Source organism: Pseudorasbora parva, chromosome 25, assembly GCF_024679245.1.
Source record: "Pseudorasbora parva isolate DD20220531a chromosome 25, ASM2467924v1, whole genome shotgun sequence".
In the NCBI taxonomy this organism is placed as follows: Eukaryota; Metazoa; Chordata; class Actinopteri; order Cypriniformes; family Gobionidae; genus Pseudorasbora; species Pseudorasbora parva.
Genome location: NC_090196.1, coordinates 4,185,636 through 4,204,562, shown reverse-complemented (window position 1 = coordinate 4,204,562; position 18,927 = coordinate 4,185,636). Strand labels below are relative to the sequence as shown.

The window sequence follows — 18,927 nt, the reverse complement described above, 5'->3', positions numbered from 1 at the left end:
ACATTTCGATTTTGAATTAGCTGTTCCAAAAAGTACAAAGGTAAAACTTAACTGCAGAGACCCAGTCTGAAGAGGTGATACCTGAAGGTACTTCAACCCTTCATGTGTTATTAGCACCTGTTGGATTAACATTCGAGGAACAGTTAGAATTCCTTATTAAAACAAAGAATGTGAATTAGATAGACAACTCCAATTACATTAATTAAAGATCCAGGAGCGAGAACAAGAACGTAAATTTGAATTGCTTCGAATGCAAACTAAAATGGATGAAGTGAAATTGGCACAGGATGCGGATTGTTTAAAATGAATTGGGCAAGGATTTGGATGATCAGGAACTTTCGGGGGTGAGTGGAAATCGAATGTCGGGTTTACTACAGATGATTAAACTCTTACCAAGATTCAGTGTTCGAGATCCAGATGTGTTCTTTTCTCTGTTCGAAAGCTTGGCTGAGGATAGAGGTTGGAACGATGCAGAGCGTAGGCCTACACTCCTACTAAAAAGCGTTTTAGAAGGTAAAGCTCAGGAAGCCTTAATCTCGCTTTCCTCTGAAAATCGAAAGAACTAAAGATCGTAAAAGAGGCGGTGTGAAGGGCATATGAATTTGTCCCTGAAGTGGCGAAGTCATTTTAACAGGTGGTGTACATCACTGTGTGTAAAAACATTTGAAGGTCTTTCGAATCTGATAGTGCCAGAACAGTTTAAAACATTATCCCCGAGCATGTCGCAATGTATGTAAATGAACATAAAGTGATGACCGCTGCTGTTCTTGCAGACAAATATGTTTTAATTCATAAAACTGCTGGTGATTTGTTCTATGAAAGTAATGTGGTGGCGGATACTTGGTCATGAGCTTTATTGCACGAGTAATCATATTGGTCCTTGTCTCCCGTTCTTTCGCCCCGCCTCTGTGTTCTCAAGGCGTCTGAGGGCATGGAGAGGTGGAGATGAATGAGGGGTAGGTGGTGAAGGAGAGAGGGTAAGTGTAACCAATAATTTGATTTCCAAGTCTGACCGTATCCTGTGTTTGTTTGGTGTATGATGTCAAAAGAGTACCTCTTTTTAGGGCCTCTGTTTTTTAGGAGGGAGGTGTGACGACTCATGGGCGAGTAGTTTTTGTCCAGAAGGGGTCTCTGGGTAAATGTTGTGTGTTTTCAGGTTGAGCGCTGTGACACAGGTTTGGAGAATTGACGGTGATTGACCATGCTGCTTATAAGAAGTTTGAGAGTTGACAAGAAAAGATATGATGTGTTAGGCCAAAAGGCTGGGAGCGTGATGTCTGCGGTCCTGGTAGCTTGGGCATCCTGTTGGCTCTCTCATCCTCTCCAGTCAAGACTTGATGTGTTTTGTAACTTGTGTTATTTTAATCCTTACATTTAGTTATGTTTGTCTTCTTGATTAAACGGTTATTATTTTGCAATTTGGATTACATGTACGGCCTCTCCATTCATGTAGCTTCTCCTCGAGTCAAGGGGTTGTAACAGTTGCGTGCTAGTTGTATTTTAGCCTAATCTTGCCTGATACAAGATGTCTGCTCTCAACTGTCCGTGTCATTATTGTCTGATTCTCCAGATCTGGACTTCATTCAGGCACATCCACTCTCTGGTGTGGACTGTCTAGAAACCACGTGAAGTTAATAAACGTAATTTCGGGAGGAGTACGCCCATCTAATCTTTCAATTAATACCAAGGTATAAAACCAGCAGCTTACCTCTTTCCCTTTTTAGTTCCTGAAGCATCCCTCCTCCTCCCCTGCTCCTCCCTTTTGTACAATTTTGTATACCACATTTGTGTTGGTTGAGGAGAGATCCCTGACACGAGTGTAAAGCGCTTTGGGTGTACAGTAGTACATATGAAAGCGCTATATAAATGACTCATTCATTCATTATTTTATTCATTCAATTTGCCTGTTATAGGGGGGCAATCGGAGCTCGGGTAGAATATCCTCTCCGAGCCCCTCTATAGCAGACAGCAAGCCAAATCTGTTTACCACTTTCACTAAGATTATATGGGCACACAAACTCGTGAATCTGTTTTAACATGTACAGAATGAGGCCTGGCATTGTCTTGCTTCCCAGGAAAGATGTCATCTTAATGCCATTATATGTCTCTATACAATATCAACATATACGTCCACTTCAGTGGTGCCTTCACACATATGGAAGTCTCCCCTGCCGTTTGCACCGTTCCACCTACAATCCATGACAGATATTTGCTCTTGCACCTGTTGCTGATGAAAGTCTGGGTGGTTCCTTTTGTCTTTGAGACTGAAAGATCAATGTTCTTTCATCAAAATAAGCTGACATGTGGACTTGTCTGACCACAGCTCACATTTACACTGTTTTAAATCATCTGACATGAGCTCGGGTCCATGAACTCTGTAGCTTCTCTGCATTGATGTATAGCTTTTTGTATAACAGAGATTCAAGTGGCATGTCTTGATGCAGCGGCAGATTGTGTTGTTAGGGGTTAACAGCTTATGACCCAAGACAGGTAGTAAAAAATGAAGACCAAGAGTCTGGATTGTAATTAATTAAAAGAGAAATTTACTGCAGAAAAGTTTGCAGTTTCGTCAGCTTCAAGTCTCACAAGGAGTTCGTAGGCCGCGCTCCCTCTCCTACCGTCGCATTGCCTCACCCTATCGTACATGCAATTGTCCCAACAGTTATACTGTTTTCAAGGTCTATCCACATCATTACTGCAAGGTGGATGATTCTGATTGGTTCTAAAAACATGCAATGTAAGAAACGTTCCACACATAGAAAGGAGTTGCCCCTCACTGCAGACTGTAGCGCGCTGATGTCTCGTATATTACGTATCGCATATCTTTAAAATGCATGCGCCATAACGTGGTGACAGCACATGCGTGTACTAGTTGGTAGGTTACCTAGCAACGGGGGGGAGAGGACGCTGGTGTTGATTGTTTGCCGCTTTTCCATCCAAATTAAGTAACATATAACGTTAGATTTAGATTTTGTTTTATTTTTTTATTTCCATGACCAGTCAAACCCCTCAGAGATATTATTGTATCTCTGGACTTGTTGTTTTTGGATTTTACCGTCTCAGATGACTTCACTCGGCTGTTAACAGTTGGTAGCACTAACCGGCCAATGGCCTATTCTAGCTGTCTACATCATCAGCGGTCTTGATCTCTAGAGGAGAGGACGTTGGCGTGTTTTGTTTCACCGCTACTCCGTTTTCTCTAATTGAAAACCCTCTACAGTGCAACAGTTGTTGTTGTTACATGTACTATCACTTTTATCAGATTTCCGTATCTGTTCATCACTGCCTGTTACTGTGAGGCTTTCACCTAAAGATACTGCCGATGATCGCGAGGTATTCATCCATAGTCACAGTTATCTGCTTGCTGTGTCTGTTGACTTTCCTCTGTGCATCACGGGCATGGCTTACGGCTAACAAACCTTTTTCTACGACTGGCATTATGCTGAACTATTCAGCCATTGAGCTTAAGAAATTCAACAATTTTACAATTCCATCGTGTACATCAGTCATTAAACAGCTTAGACTCCTTCACTGGCCCCGTTATATCCACAGAAGTTGCCGTCGAAAATTTGTTTTCTCCTGGTCTGATCATAACATCTCATCCATTTGGTCTGGGCATGTGCACCGTCGCATCTCGAACATGTCATCAGGGCACCATCACTCCTAGGACTAGTAGCGCTGGAGTTTCCATGACAACGCTACACACTGACTTGGATAGAAACCGGAGAAAACATGGCATGGATCTCAGTGTACTTCAGCCAATACAGAGACACTCTGCTGCATCGAATATCAAGATTGAACTTTTGAATGCACAATCCATCACAAACAAATCTTGCCTCATACATGATCATATTCTAGAAAAGTGTTTAGATATGATGTGCCTTACAGAAACCTGGCATCAACCAGATGTTTATTCTGTTTTAAATGAGACCTGTCCCCCTGGTTACTGCTATTTACAGAAAGCCCGCAGTACAGGGCATGGTGGTGGTCTGGCTGTCATCCACCGAAGTGATCTGATCTTGTCCCCTATAACCCTACCTGAGCTGTCTTCGTTTGAATGCTTAACATTTAAATGTAAGCACCCTTTTTCCACTACGATGCTTCTTATTTACCGGCCACCCAAACCAAACTCATCATTCATCCCAGAGATGATCTTCTTTCACCTTCTGTACAATGTCTGCTAATATCATTGTACTTGGAGATATGAATATTCATGTCAACTCTTCAACCTGCCATTTCACTGCAGAATTCCTCCAATTACTCGACTCTTTTAATCTGACACAACTTGTCGATGCCCCCACTCATACCAGAGGCCACACTCTTGATCTAGTCATTACAAATTCTGTTTATCAATCAATCAGTCAATCAACTTTATTTATATAGCGCTTTTACAATCACGATTGTGCCAAAGCAGCTTCACAGTGTCAAACAGGATAATATTGCAACAAAACTAGATTTAGCTGTACAGTCGTTCTGGAGAAAACAGTGATGTTATCAGCTTATTTTAATTTATCATATAGCGACAATGTTGGCAGATCAGTATTATAGTTTATAGAATGAAATATAACCTAGTTCATAAATTATTTGTATATTTAGTTTTAGTGTCCCCAACTGAGCAAGCCAAGCCAAAGGTGACAGTGGCAAGGAACCAAAACTCCATCAGGGCATGATGGAGAAAAATAAACCTCAGGAGAAACCAGACTCAGTCGGGGTGCCAGTTCTCCTATGGCCTATTATCAAACAGTGTATGATTATTATTCTGGCAGCCTTACAGGTCAGAAATCATATTAGATCGGAATATTCAAAATTGATTTTATTTATTACATTTAAATGTATTTATCTCAGTAATCTTCTGGTGTATGATATGGGAGTTTCTGATCATAAGGCCATCTCCATGAAGATGTCTTCACTGTCCAGTCCCATCAAGCCCAAATGCCAAATCTGCTTCAGAAATCTAAAAAACATTAACTTAAGGTCTATGGCATCCGATGTCCAGCATCACCTTTCTGTAGACCATCTACCACCCATGGACTCGGTGAACTATTATAATAACACCCTCAGAAGCATTCTGGATCTTCATGCCCTGGTCAAAACCAGAACAGTTACTTTCACCCGATCAGCTCCCTGGTATACCGGTGAACTACAGAAAATGAAGGCAGCTGGGCGTGCCATTGAGAGGAGATTCAAAGCCACAGGTCTCACTGTGCATAAGCTTGCTTTTCGGAAACACCAAAAGGATTACTCAAAGTCACTTATGGAGGCACGGCCAAATTTCTACTCAAATGTTATCAGAAATAGTCCCGGAGACTCCAAACAGCTGTTCTCCACCATAAATCATCTACTCAAACCACAAACCTCCTCACTTACTGAAACTACAGAAGAGCACTGTAATAACTTCCTGGACTTTTTCAAAACAAAAATAGACTCAATTCACTCTACCTTTCCTGGATCCTCACCACTGACTATCCCCTCACAGCCTGCAATTTTGGAGCACCTATAGATCACTTTCCAGAAATCACACAGGAAGAGGTTGAGAAGATAATTAAAAGGATGAAACCCACCACCTGTGCACTCGACCCTTTTCCTACAGCTCTAGTGAAAGTTAATACCTCTGTCCTAAGTCCTCTGATTTACCACTATAATAAACCACTCCCTCCAGTCTGGCAATGTTCCAACTGCTCTAAAAACTGCCATAATCAGACCTCTTAAAAAAAAAAAAAAAAAAACTCCCTTGACCCAGATGTGCTTTCAAATTACAGGCCCATTTCCAATCTCCCATTCATCTCCAAAGTACTGGAAAAAGGATCATCTCAAATACAACAATCTTTTCAAAAAATTTCAGTCTGGTTTCCATTCTGCACACAGTACTGAAACAGCCCTGGTTAGAGGGCTCTCTCCACAACTCTCACCAATCTTAGTGTAAGATTTGACCCACAACTCAGCTTTGAAGCCGATATCAAAAGCCTCTGCAAGACATCTTTCTACCATCTCAGAAATATTGCTAAACTCCGTCCAACACTAACCTTAGGAGATGCTGAAAAGCTGGTCCATGCCTTTGTCTCCCCCAGACTGGATTACTGTAATGCACTTCTCATCGGGATCCCTAACAAAAGCTTGCAGAGACTGCAGTGTGTTCAGAATAGTGCAGCAAGGATCCTGTTGAGAGTTCGAAAATTCGATCACATCACACCCATTCTCCATTCACTTCACTGGCTTCCTGTTTCCACCAGGATTGAATATAAGGCCTCCCTTCTAACTCACCAGTGCATCTTTGGAAATGCCCCCTCCTATCTGAAAGAACACCTTCAATCAACTACAACTCGACTTCGTTCAACAAATTCAAACCTCCTTCATCTTCCCTAGACTAAGCTCAGCTTCTGTTCTGCTGCTCCTCAGATTTGGAATGCCCTACCCGACCATCTGAGGGCACCTCAAGCTCTTTAGACTTTTAAAAAAGGACTAAAAACTTTTCTTTTTGGAAGAGCTTATGTCTTTTAGCTATTTAATCTAATTTTATTTTCCCATTTTTAAATTACCTTAACTGTAGCACTTTGAGATTTTTTAACAAATGTAAAGTGCAATACAAATAAAATGTATTATTATTATTATTATTATTATTATTATTATTATTACTATTACTATCTGAGTTATGCGTGATGTCACATGTTTTGATGTCTTGTTTGACATCCCGCGTCTTTGAAATACATGAGAAAACTTGACATAATAGGTTAATAAAATGTTAAAGACGCTAAACTAATAATAAAAACGGCAAAACTGAGTACACATATCCTTGGTTTTGACCATACCATCTGAGGTAAAACAATATAATTATAAGGAATTACACAGCTGTGTACCTATTTTATTGAAACTAAGTGTAGTTTAGTTTACAAATCTTTATTGTCCATGCAGGTGGAAATTCATCTTCAGCCTCACAAAAATTATTCATTTGAATTCCCAATCGAATACATCAAACACATTAAGAAACTTGCAACAATTACATACCCCATGCATTGCAAACGTATAAACTAATTACACTAAGACCATAAATAAAATAAAAAAGTAATATCACTAAATAAATAACCAGCCTTAGTAAGATAATGTACATAGATCATTAATTTTATAAAATAATGGCAGATGGTACAAATGTGTTATTTTCACATTATGTTGTACCATTTAAGGAACAATTTTGTACCCCAATTCTGAAAAGAGCACACAATTGCACCTTATTAAAAGAATTCCCAATTAAAGCAGTTTTGATCCTATGTGGGCAAAAAAAAATACATCTTAAACTGGCTTACAGAATTTTATTTATAAACTTTCTGTTATAAAGATAATTACTTTAAATATATTGCAATCAACAACAACAGCAGGTGCAAGAATAGTTCATAGCACATACAAACTCATCAGACATTACTTAAATATAAACAGTTATAAAAGTTTTAAAACAGCAACTTATTCAATAAAATTGACAGGAATACAAGAAATACTGCAGAATCCTTACAAATAAAAAAAAATACAAGAACTAATATACAGCTAATTATTAGGCTATTTCATTGCTGCACATTGATGTCAATAACAAAGGGCATTTTCAGCAAGAATACCTACTGCTAATAAATAATTTGTCATCAACACTGTAGGTATCTAGTGCCTGGTAATCAACCTCCTCACCTGGTGAAAGGACAGTCCATTCACTTTCATATTTCACACAGTATGAATAATAATGATGACAGAAGGATTCTGGTATTAACAGCTTGCCACAAATCAACCAGTCTGTGTCCATGTTAAGAATGTACTTAATCTGAAAAAACAATGGAACTTCTTCTGCATGGAGGTGACCCCACAGTAAACTCATCTTTAACACAATATTTGACATCATTAATCTCTACTTCTGTTACTCGTTGAAGCTGTTTGCCTTCAAAATTGATACGGCTGTACTTTTCGTTCACACTTATTGAATGCTGGAGAGCTGAAGGCAAAGACTGAAAGGGTGTGTTCACACAACATCCAGCCACTTTCTCATATTCCCCCAACATATTAACAGAAGACAATTCCCAACATTGTCTATGCTGATGTCGGTTACTTAAAGTGGATGAAATGTTAATGATATTTTTACAAGCACTAGCGACCTGTTTGAAATATTGATGTTTGCCTTCAAACCTCAAACACCATGAAGAACGCAAAGGCCCATAGCACAGCATCAAACGAGAGTAATGGATTAGATAATGACATTTTGGAGTAAGAACATCACCAAACTCTTCAACTTTACATGACAAAAACTCAGAAACTAAGAGATCAAGAGTGGGAAGCCATTCTTTTTTTACAACTGGTGCCATTTTAATGTCAGAAATTTCACGACAAAGTAAGTAGTCAATAGCAAAGTAGCAAATGCCAATAGCTACAGCCCTCAGGGATTCTATGTGCTACCAAAAAGGGCAGTAGGCGAAATAAACACCATTTCTGTGTGGCAGACCCTACTACATTTGAGTTGTGTAGAAGTTTTTCAGAAAGAGGAACAGGCTTGTTTTTTAATCATTCTGTCCAAAAGTTTCCTCAGCTCCTCATTAAGCTCTTGTATGGTTATGACATTTTCTCTGTGAGCTTTACATAAAACAAACCGCAACACTAGAGGAACTACACCTTCTAAAAAGTCATGCATGTCAGGTGGAAGTGAGGTAGTAACATCAAAGTAGTCCAGTTTGTCAAAAGGACAGTCTCTGGTAACACCATAAATGGCTTTTGTGATTTTAACCCTGTCCCTATTCAGAATTAAAGAGATCATTAAAAAGCCAACCCTCAACTACAGGACAAGACGGGAAGTGATGAATCTCTTAAAATCTTGCTAGAGTTTTATAACAGGGTATGGGAAGAAGGCATTTTACCAAAAAGCTGGAAAGAAGCTCTAATAATTCCAATTAAAAAATCTGGTAAAGATCCAAGTATTCCTTTAAATTATAGGCCGATAGCATTAACTTCACATTTAGGTAAAATTATGGAAACAATGATTACAGATCATATGGAGAAATGGTAAACCGATTTTTTTTCCCCGTATCAGAATGGTTTTAGACATGGTAGGGGAACAATGGACTCAATTATGAATTTGGAATCAGATATTAGGAAATATTTGATAAATAAAGAAACTTTAATAGCAGCTTTTTTTTTTTTTTTTTTTTTTACATAGAAAAAGCTTATGATATGTTATGGAAGGAGGGATTGTTGATAAAAATAGATCAAATTGGAATAGAGGGAAAGTTATATAATTGGATTAAAGCGTTTTTAATTGAAGAAATTTTAAAGTAGAGATTGGGGAATGTATATCGAGGAAAGGAATAATTGAGAATGGAAGTCCTCAGGGTAGTGTCATAAGTCCTTGTTTGTGTCATAAGTCCTTTGTTGTTTATTATCATGATAAATGATGTGTTTGCAACAATAGACAAGAGTATAAATAAATCATTGTTTGCTGATGATGGAGCTTTGTGGGTTAGAGGTAGGAATGTAGAGTATATTGTTAATAGAATGCAATTAGTTTTAGAACATGTTGAGAGGTGGTCGTATAGATGGGGGTTTACATTTTCAGTGGAGAAAACCAAATATATTTTGTTTACAAATAAAATGTCAAGTATCGATTCAAAATTGAAATGATATAATAAAGAGATAGAACAAGTTAAAGATATACGATTTTTAGGTATGTGGTTTGATACAAAAGTTACATGGAAATGACATATTAAGAAGATGGAGGAAAAGTGTAAGAGGATTTTAAATGTAATGAGGTGTATTTCAGGGCGAGAATGGGGAGCTGATAGATTGGCATTAAAAACAATTTATTTGACAATGATAAGAGCAATGTTGGATTATGGATGTATGGCATATGGATCTGCATCTAAGGCACAGTTAGGAAAATTAGAAAAAATTCAATCACAAGCTTTGAGAATTTGTTGTGGAGCTTATAATTCCTCTCCAGTTCCAGCGTTACAGGTATGGGGGAGATGCCAATTCACTTAAGAAGGAAGCAGATGATACTGACATACTGGGCGAACCTAAAAGGACAGAAGGATAATCATCCAACAAAAGGTAGGCTTGAAGCATGTTGGGAACATGGGAAAAGGATGGTTAAAAGTTTTGGTTGGATCATTAAGGATTTAGTGGAGGATATGAAATTAAATAAGTACAGTGTTATTCCAGTAGTAATATTACCAATACCACCGTTATGGATTTTACCTCAACCAAATATAGACCTATTCTTATTGGAATCAAGACAAGATAAAGACCAGATGATGTTAGAAGCAGAGATGACAAAATAATATATTGGGACTAAATATGAACAATATATGCAGGTTTTTACAGATGCATCTAAGGATCCACAGAATGGACAGGGACAGCATACGTTATTCCAAGGTTGAAAATGGCAAAAGGGGAAAGGATATCAGATCCTGTTTCTGTGGTCAGAGGAGAGTTACTAACAATTATGGTAGCAATGATTAAAATAAATGAAATGGGACTAAATAAAACTTTAATATGCTCAGATTCAAGTTCAGCTTTTGATGTGTCTGGAAGCTCAAAAGTCAGAAAATAGACAAGATATAGTTTTGTTCATGATGCAGCAGACAAATAAGAAAGTTCAGTTTTTGTGGGTTCCGGCACATAATGGAGTGTCTGGAAATGAAGCAGCAGATAAATTAGCAAAACACACTATGGCAAATGAAACTATAGATAATCAAATTAGATATAGCAAATTAGAAGTCATATCAATAATAAAAAGGGACATAAACTCAGCAAAAAAAGAAACGTCCCTTTTTCAGGACTGTGTATTTCAACAATAATGTGGTAAAAATTCAAATAACTTTACAGATTTTCATTGTAAAGGGTTTAAACAATGTTTTCCATGCATGTTCAATTAACCATAATCAATTAATTAACATGCACCTGTGGAATGGTCGTTAAGACCTTAACAGCTTACAGAGAGTAGGCATTTAGGGTCACAGTTCTAAAAACGCAGGACACTAAAGAGACTTGTCTACTGACTGTGAAAAACACCCAAAGAAAGATGCCCAGGGTCCCTGCTCATCTGCGTGAACGTGCATTAGGCATGCTGCAGGGAGGCATGAGGACTGCTGATGTGGCTAGGGCAATAAATTGCCATGTCCGCACTGTGAGACGCCTAAGACAGCGCTACAGGGAGACCGGAAGGACAGCTGATCATCCTCGCAGTGGAAGACCACGTGTAACAACACCTGCACAGGATCGGTACATCCGAATATCACACCTGCGTGACAGGTACAGGATGGCCACAACAACTGCCCGAGTCACACCAGGAACACACAATCCCTCCATCAGTGCTCAGACTGTCCGTAATAGGCTGAGAGAGGCTGGACTGAGGGCTTGTAGGCCTGTTGTAAGGCAGGTCCTTACCAGACATCACCAGCAACAACGCCGCCTATGGGCACAAACCCACCTTCGCTGGACCAGACAGGAGTGGCAAAAAGTGCTCTTCACTGATGAGTCACGGTTTTGTCTCACCAGGGGTGATGGACGGATTCGTGTTTATCGTCGAAGGAATGAGCGTTACACCGAGGCCTGTACTCTGGAGCGGGATCGATTTGGAGGTGGGGGGTCCGTCATGGTCTGGGGCGGTATATCACATCACCATCGGACTGAGCTTGTTATCATTGCAGGCAATCTCAATGCCTTGCGGTACAGGGAAGACATCCTCCTCCCTCATGTGGTACCCTTTATGCATGCTCATCCGGACATGATCCTCCAGCAGGACAATGCCACCAGCCATACTGCTCATTCTGTGCATGAGTTTCTGCATGACAGCAATGTCAGTGTTCTGCCATGGCCAGCGAAGAGCCCGGATCTCAATCCCATTGAGCATGTTTGGGACCTGTTGGATCGCAGGGTGAGGGCTAGGGCCATTCCCCCCAGAAATGTCCAGGAACTTGCAAGTGCCTTGGTGGAAGAGTGGGGTAACATCTCACAACAAGAACTGACAAATCTGGTCCAGTCCATGAGGAGGAGATGCACTGCAGTACTTCAAGCAGCTGGTGGCCACACCAGATACTGACTGGTACTTTTGATTTTGAGCCTCCCTTCATTCAGGGGCACATTATTCTATTTCTGTTAGTCACATGTCTGTAAAACATTTTTAGTTTATGTCTTATGGTGTTGACTCTTTTAGTGTTCATACAAATATTTACACACATTAAGTTTACTGAAAGTAAAAACAGTTGAAAGTCAGAGGACGTTTCTTTTTTTGCTGAGTTTATATAAAAACTGGCAATCTTATTGGGATAATGAGAAAAAAGGCAGACATTTACATTTAATACAACCATTGGTAGGTAGAGGAAGGAATTCAAGTGGGAGAAGGAAGGAAGACTGTATTATTTCTAGACTAAGATTGGGACATACAGGTCTTAATTCAACAATGCATATAATAGGAAAGCATCCCACAGGTTTATGTGAATGTGGAATTGGAGAAACAGTGGAACATGTACTTATTAATTGTAATAAATATACAGAGGAGGCATATAATGCCTCTGATTCATTACCTACAGTAGATGGAGGCAGTGCTCTTATTAAGAATGCGAACCGCCAATAAGCCCAAGAAGAAGAAGAAGAAGAAGAAGAAGAAGAAGAAGAAGAAGAAGAAGAAGAAGAAGAAGAAGAAGAAGAAGAAGAAGAAGCAGCTCTCCATCATCTCCCATTCAGCCGAAACACAGTCAAGAATGAGAGGTCTCGGATTCTTCCTGAGTCATCATAATCATTTTCTTGAAAAAAAAAAAAAAACTGTTGATGTATATTTTGGCCAAATAATACAGAAAAGATGCTACAAATCCAGTTTTTTTTAGATATCTCTTTATGAACGTAGGACTATATATTTAGGTACAGGTAGTGAAGCAATAAAGCACATCACCACCAGACATTTGTAGCAGGTGCTCACAGGACACTTATGCAAATAAGTTATAATAATAATAATTTTAAAAAAAAAAGATTAATCTTTTTTAATGTCTTTTTTGTGCTAACTTATTAAGAGTAGTACCAAGAGTATTGATCAGTATCAGTGAGAATAACTACACCCATCCCTAATAAGACAATAACATATTTTGATAATTGGTTATTGTTCATTGATTAATGAATGGAAATCTTACATTTCTATATTCATACTTTGTTAACACTTTACATTTTATATATTTAGAATTTAATAGGGGTTCGTATCGATTTGTATTAGTAGAAAGGTTTTACAGCAGAGAATGAAATGTTTAAGTGTATGAGTTTTGTGGATTTCAAGGTTCTGGACGAAGCACATCTATCTTCATTCCCCGGACTAAAGGTGAGAAATATATTCAAATAAAGGTGGACGAGGTATTTTGGTCGTTATGACGTAACGTACCCACCACGTTCCAGCGATATGTCATAACGTCAACACGAATTACAGGAATCACAGTTACGTCGCTGGAACGTTATTCGGTACGTCGCTATGACCCGGTCACTTCTTCACAACGTAAGTGTGTTAGCTGGAAAGGTCACTACAATCGTGTATGGTTCCGAAAACGGTTAATAGCTCTTTAAACGAGAACATGTGTGGCTCTTAAAAGAGCCTTTGGGGTGGTTAAGGTCAGAGCACAGCTCACTTGGAGCTGGTGTATTTGGTGACGGCCTTTGTGCCCTCGGACACGGCGTGTTTGGCCAGCTCTCCGGGCAGAAGCAGACGCACGGCGGTCTGGATCTCTCTGGAAGTGATGGTGGAGCGCTTGTTGTAGTGCGCCAGACGAGACGCCTCACCGGCGATGCGCTCGAAGATGTCGTTGACGAAAGAGTTCATGATGCCCATCGCCTTGGAGGAGATGCCGGTGTCAGGATGAACCTGCTTCAGCACTTTGTACACATAGATGGCGTAGCTCTCCTTCCTGGACTTTCTGCGCTTCTTTCCTCCCTTAGCGGCGGTCTTGGTGACGGCCTTCTTGGAGCCCTTCTTAGGCGCGGACTTCGCTGGTTCAGGCATAATGATGCTGAAGAATCAATGTGAGCTCGACGGGAGCGATTCAGAGGGATTTATTCACCGCCTTATGCTAATTTACAAAGAGATACGGGCCGAACCCATAAAATGTCATTGGACATTCGTTGCATCGCGAGAGGAACGAGGGCCAATCATGGACGGCCAAATTTTAGCCCCGCCTACCGCTTTATGTTTGAAGGACAACCACGCACAGACTCCGTTTTCTTTGTTCATTTCCCGCTTTTTTGCTTTAATAAAAGTTTGAAGACTAATATTCTGTAAGATAATGTTATAATATATATATTAGAATAAAGAAATAGATTCCTTTTTAAAAGTAGATTTTGTACCAGAAATTCCCTCCTACATAAAAGCCCCTTTATTAATAAATAATAATACGTTTTATTTGTAACGCACTTTATATTAAAACTGAAAAATGAACAAGTAACAAATCAAATCAATCAAAAGCTCTGCTAAAAGGGTGGTTTTTAAGACCATGTTTAAAAGCAACCACACATTACCACTAACATTACATTTTTCATTACATTTTTTTCCCTTCATAATTCTTTAAATCACTTTGAATTGCAATTGACAGTTATCTTTGAAATACACATTAGAACTCAAATGTAACTATCAGCCAAAAGCTGATTTCAATGCAATTCTACGGCATAATGATTTGATAGAGCGCCAATATATTCTTCGCATAACTTACACATTTCTGTTATTCAGAACAGTAGTTTATGTAAAAGGATATATAACCATAAGAACCCGGGCCAATTTCTCTTTGTAGGAACATTATGGGGCATATAAAACAGGCTTAATGAACCACTTGTATTATGTTCCTGCAGCTGATTTTGAAATACAACACCTCCCTTGCAAAATATCTGGAAGGCTATTTATGATATTGGCACTCTATGAAGTGTTTGTTTCATTGGGCATTTATTTTTCAGTTCAAAAATATATATATGTATTTTACAAATTCCCAGCATTGATGAGATACGACTCTTTATGCGAGAGAGTGGGTGGCTCTTAAAAGACCCACCCGTTGGGTTTGTAGTTTCTCTTGATTTCAGGCGTTTAACCTCCGAAGCCGTACAGGGTGCGTCCCTGTCGCTTCAGCGCGTACACAACATCCATGGCGGTGACGGTCTTTCTCTTGGCGTGCTCGGTGTAGGTCACGGCATCGCGGATAACGTTCTCCAGGAACACCTTCAACACTCCGCGGGTCTCCTCGTAGATCAGACCGGAGATGCGCTTGACACCGCCGCGGCGAGCCAGACGACGGATGGCCGGTTTGGTGATTCCCTGGATGTTATCACGCAAAACTTTACGGTGACGCTTGGCGCCCCCTTTACCGAGTCCCTTACCACCTTTGCCTCTTCCAGACATGTTTACTAGAGCACTTCACTCGTTCTCAAGATAGAATTGAATAAACATTGGGCGTTCAATGGAAGCCTTTTACCTTTGCTTACAGGACCTGACAGAAACCACCACCGCGTCACATGTGATTCGGTTCAAACCCTGCCTTTCATATTCAAATTCAGGTTTCATAAAATAATTTTCACAAGTCATATAATTTACAGTCGTACTGGTTAATAATGAAAGTTACTTTTCCACAAACTCACCAACAAAGAGGGATGCGTTATATAACAATATTAAATTAAAATTATTAAATACACGGCCCGTGCTATGCCTGTGTTTGTGCATTTTAAGAGATTTAATTTACCTTTTAAGTAACGGAAATTCAGAAAACACCGACAAAATGTACGATTTAATGCTTAAAAAGCAGGATTGCAATTAGTTAGTTAACTGCAGCTATTAAAATGTTTCAATGTAATAAGACAGATTGCATTGATTTAGAACTGATTTTCAAATTAAATGTACAGCATATGCTATTCAGAACCACATTCTATGAACTTAATTTATTATTCTCGTCACCGTTTCAACTATTAACCATTCACCTAATGCATTGGGACCCCATAGTTGTAATTTCGTTATTTTCAACATTTCTTTGAAAAGCTCTCTACAGTGTAATTTATGTGGCTCTTAAAAGAGCCTTTGGTGTTTGATAAAGCGGCTGAAACAGATGCGGGTTTAGGCGCGCTCTCCGCGGATGCGGCGGGCCAGCTGGATGTCCTTGGGCATGATGGTGACTCTCTTGGCGTGGATGGCGCACAGGTTGGTGTCCTCAAACAGGCCGACCAAATAAGCCTCGCTAGACTCCTGCAGGGCCATGACAGCGGAGCTCTGGAAGCGCAGATCCGTCTTGAAGTCCTGAGCGATTTCTCTCACCAGCCGCTGGAAGGGCAGTTTGCGGATCAGCAGCTCGGTGGACTTCTGATAACGGCGGATCTCTCGCAGAGCCACGGTCCCGGGCCTGTAGCGATGGGGCTTCTTGACGCCGCCGGTGGCCGGAGCGCTCTTACGGGCGGCTTTAGTGGCGAGCTGCTTCCTCGGGGCTTTGCCACCGGTGGATTTACGAGCGGTCTGCTTGGTTCTTGCCATTGCTGTAGTTTGGTTCACTCTCAGTCCTTCTAGAGCTGAAAATAAATATTTGCTTCTAACATACACGCCTGTTTTTAAAGCAATTGGCTCGTAGTGTCGAGGGTGCAGAGACGTGTGATTGGCTGATATGTGACGTGCGTTTATGACTGCTAGCCAATGATTGCGGGTTTCCTCTTTTCAAACAAGCGGAGGGTTTCCCGCTCAATGTGCTTTGTTCTTAGCCTGGTTAAAACCAGACCGTTCTCATTAAAAGCTTGCAGGCCTATCCAATGTTATTGAAGCCACTAAGAGTTTTCATAAAACAGTATTATTGTTTTTCTCCACTTCCTGCGATAAAATGTGTTCAGTTCAGTGTTCAATACTAAAATGTGATAAAGACATCTTCAAAAGTTCAAAAACATTGCAGTTATGTTTGCATGTGCAGAATACAAAGTTTTTGCAGATTCCATTTCCCATTGTATTAACTGACCTACAAATCTGCATGCAGACACCCAACTTTGCACATTAATTTATAGATTTAACACCCAGTCCTGACCCAGGAGGAACATGTTCAATTCCAACCAGTTCCAACACACTTTCCTGGACGTTTCTAGACATTGCTTAGCTGGTTCAGCTGAGTTTAACTAGCCTAGCTAAACTTTGCGGGACATTTGCCTTGCCATTAGCGCTTTACATTACTTGAATGTGATTTATCAACAGCGAGTACATCTTAAAATACAAAGCTCATGACAAATAAAAGTTCCAGATGGACAAACATTAAATACATAAACCACTGTGAATATCTTAAAAGGAACTAGAGAGAAGCAAACGTTGAAGCAGGGTTTACGTTTTAATTAGTTGTACAGCTTGAAGTGTAAAGCTTGTTCTCATAGACAGATATGGGCCTGTTTATGAATTAAATTAATTTGCAATTTAATCTGGTGCAAGCAGGGAAATTGAGTATTAAAGACTTTCCATATTATCCTGTCCTCCCCTCTAGTGGACAGCATTAATTATTACGGCCTTCATTGCTCATCAGATAACGCCAGTCAATGGGAGTTTTTGGGAAATTAAGTCTGACCACCAGTTAGAAAAGATATATAAGCGAATCAGACCAGTCTCTGAAGGTCTGAACTGAGTTTGGTGAAGCATTGAAGTTCTCATGATATTAATAATAAATAATAATAATGGCTTACTCAGGCCAACATAATAGGTAAGAAAAACCAGAGGAACATCGCCCAATTCAGTATGTAATAAAATTGTAATAAAACTAAAAACATTTTAAAGGTATGCCGTGATCTTTAACCGGCATGATTTTAATTAATCCCAAACCCTTCTAATTTTGTCAGTATTAATTAATGTATGTTTACTGATTTTAGCTTCAGTCTTTTCTGTCTCTTTTCACATAAACTGAGTAGGCTATACCTGCTTTCATAAATATAATTATATTTCTATTCAATTTTCAAAATTATTTATACATCACACGCCTACCTGCCTGATGTAAATAAGACGAGAGTGGTAAATGTCACAGACATATTATCATGGCATAGTTCAGCCTACTATTGATTTTTATTTCCACTTCCCTTTTATCCAAGGAGACGGAACAATTTGCACAGTATTTTTTTTTTTTTTTTTTTAGTTTATGGGATATAGGCTACATCAGACCACTTCTTAAAAAACCCACATTAGACCCAGATGTTATTGACAACTACAGGCCCATCTCCAACCTCCCTTACCCCTCTAAGGAGCTAGAAAAAGTTGTTGCTGCACAGCTTCAGGTCCATTTTGAGCAAAACAATCTATATGAGAAATTTTAGTCTGGTTTCCGCTCAGGACACAGCACAGAAACAGCTTTGGTCAGGGTCACAAACGATCTAGGCCTACTGATGGCGGCAGATGCTGGTTCCCCATCCCTTCTCATCCTCCTGGAGCTAACTGCAGCTTTTGATACTGTTGATCATAACATCCTCCTTCACCGTGTACATTCCACCATCGGTCTCTCTGATTCGGTCCACAACTGGTTTTCTTCTTATCTCACTGGGAGAACTGAATATGTTGCTTTGGGAGAAGCTACATCCCTCTGTCACACAATGTCACTTGCGGTGTCCCTCAAGGCTCAGTGCTCGGCCCCACCCTGTTCATACTCTACATGCTCCCCATTGGCTGTGTCATCAGCCGACATGGGATTTCTTTTCACTGGTATGCTGATGACACTCAACTTTACCTCTAGTCCAGGCAAGGTGACTCATTTTGGAGCCAAAAATAGAACTAATTGTAAAAGATTTTTTTTCAGCTTAGATCGTTTCTATGAGGTGTCCAGAACAACATACTAAAAGCCAGTGGAGTGATTTTAGAATGGGGGTGATATGGTCGTATTTGTGCATCCCGTGAAGATCCTAGCAGCGCTGGCGTTTAGGATCTTATAAATAGCGTTTTACAACAGACTAATTGTA

The 18,927-nt window shown here is 39.8% G+C and overlaps 3 protein-coding genes across 3 annotated transcripts; all 3 read right to left on the bottom strand.

The window, feature by feature from the left end:
* Positions 1-13,559: 13,559 nt before the first annotated feature.
* Positions 13,560-14,049, bottom strand: LOC137064917 (histone H2B-like). The gene has a single exon (XM_067436472.1). It carries the CDS (start codon positions 13,997-13,999, stop codon positions 13,625-13,627), a length of 375 nt encoding a protein of 124 aa, XP_067292573.1. The 5' UTR covers positions 14,000-14,049; the 3' UTR covers positions 13,560-13,624.
* Positions 14,050-14,928: 879 nt separating this feature from the next.
* On the bottom strand, positions 14,929-15,399 carry LOC137065206 (histone H4). Its single transcript, XM_067436797.1, has one exon. It carries the CDS (start codon positions 15,377-15,379, stop codon positions 15,068-15,070), a length of 312 nt encoding a protein of 103 aa, XP_067292898.1. The 5' UTR covers positions 15,380-15,399; the 3' UTR covers positions 14,929-15,067.
* Positions 15,400-15,678: 279 nt separating this feature from the next.
* LOC137064912 (histone H3-like) lies at positions 15,679-16,519 on the bottom strand. Its single transcript, XM_067436467.1, has one exon. The coding sequence runs from the start codon at positions 16,493-16,495 to the stop codon at positions 16,085-16,087; it is 411 nt and encodes a 136-aa protein (XP_067292568.1). The 5' UTR covers positions 16,496-16,519; the 3' UTR covers positions 15,679-16,084.
* Between the last annotated feature and the right edge of the window lie 2,408 nt (positions 16,520-18,927).

What these genes read in the sequence shown, in the direction of transcription:
- LOC137065206 (XM_067436797.1), bottom strand. Translation starts at nt 15,379, where the DNA reads ATGTCTGGAAGAGGCAAAGGTGGTAAGGGACTCGGTAAAGGGGGCGCC.
- LOC137064917 (XM_067436472.1), bottom strand. Translation starts at nt 13,999, where the DNA reads ATGCCTGAACCAGCGAAGTCCGCGCCTAAGAAGGGCTCCAAGAAGGCC.
- LOC137064912 (XM_067436467.1), bottom strand. Translation starts at nt 16,495, where the DNA reads ATGGCAAGAACCAAGCAGACCGCTCGTAAATCCACCGGTGGCAAAGCC.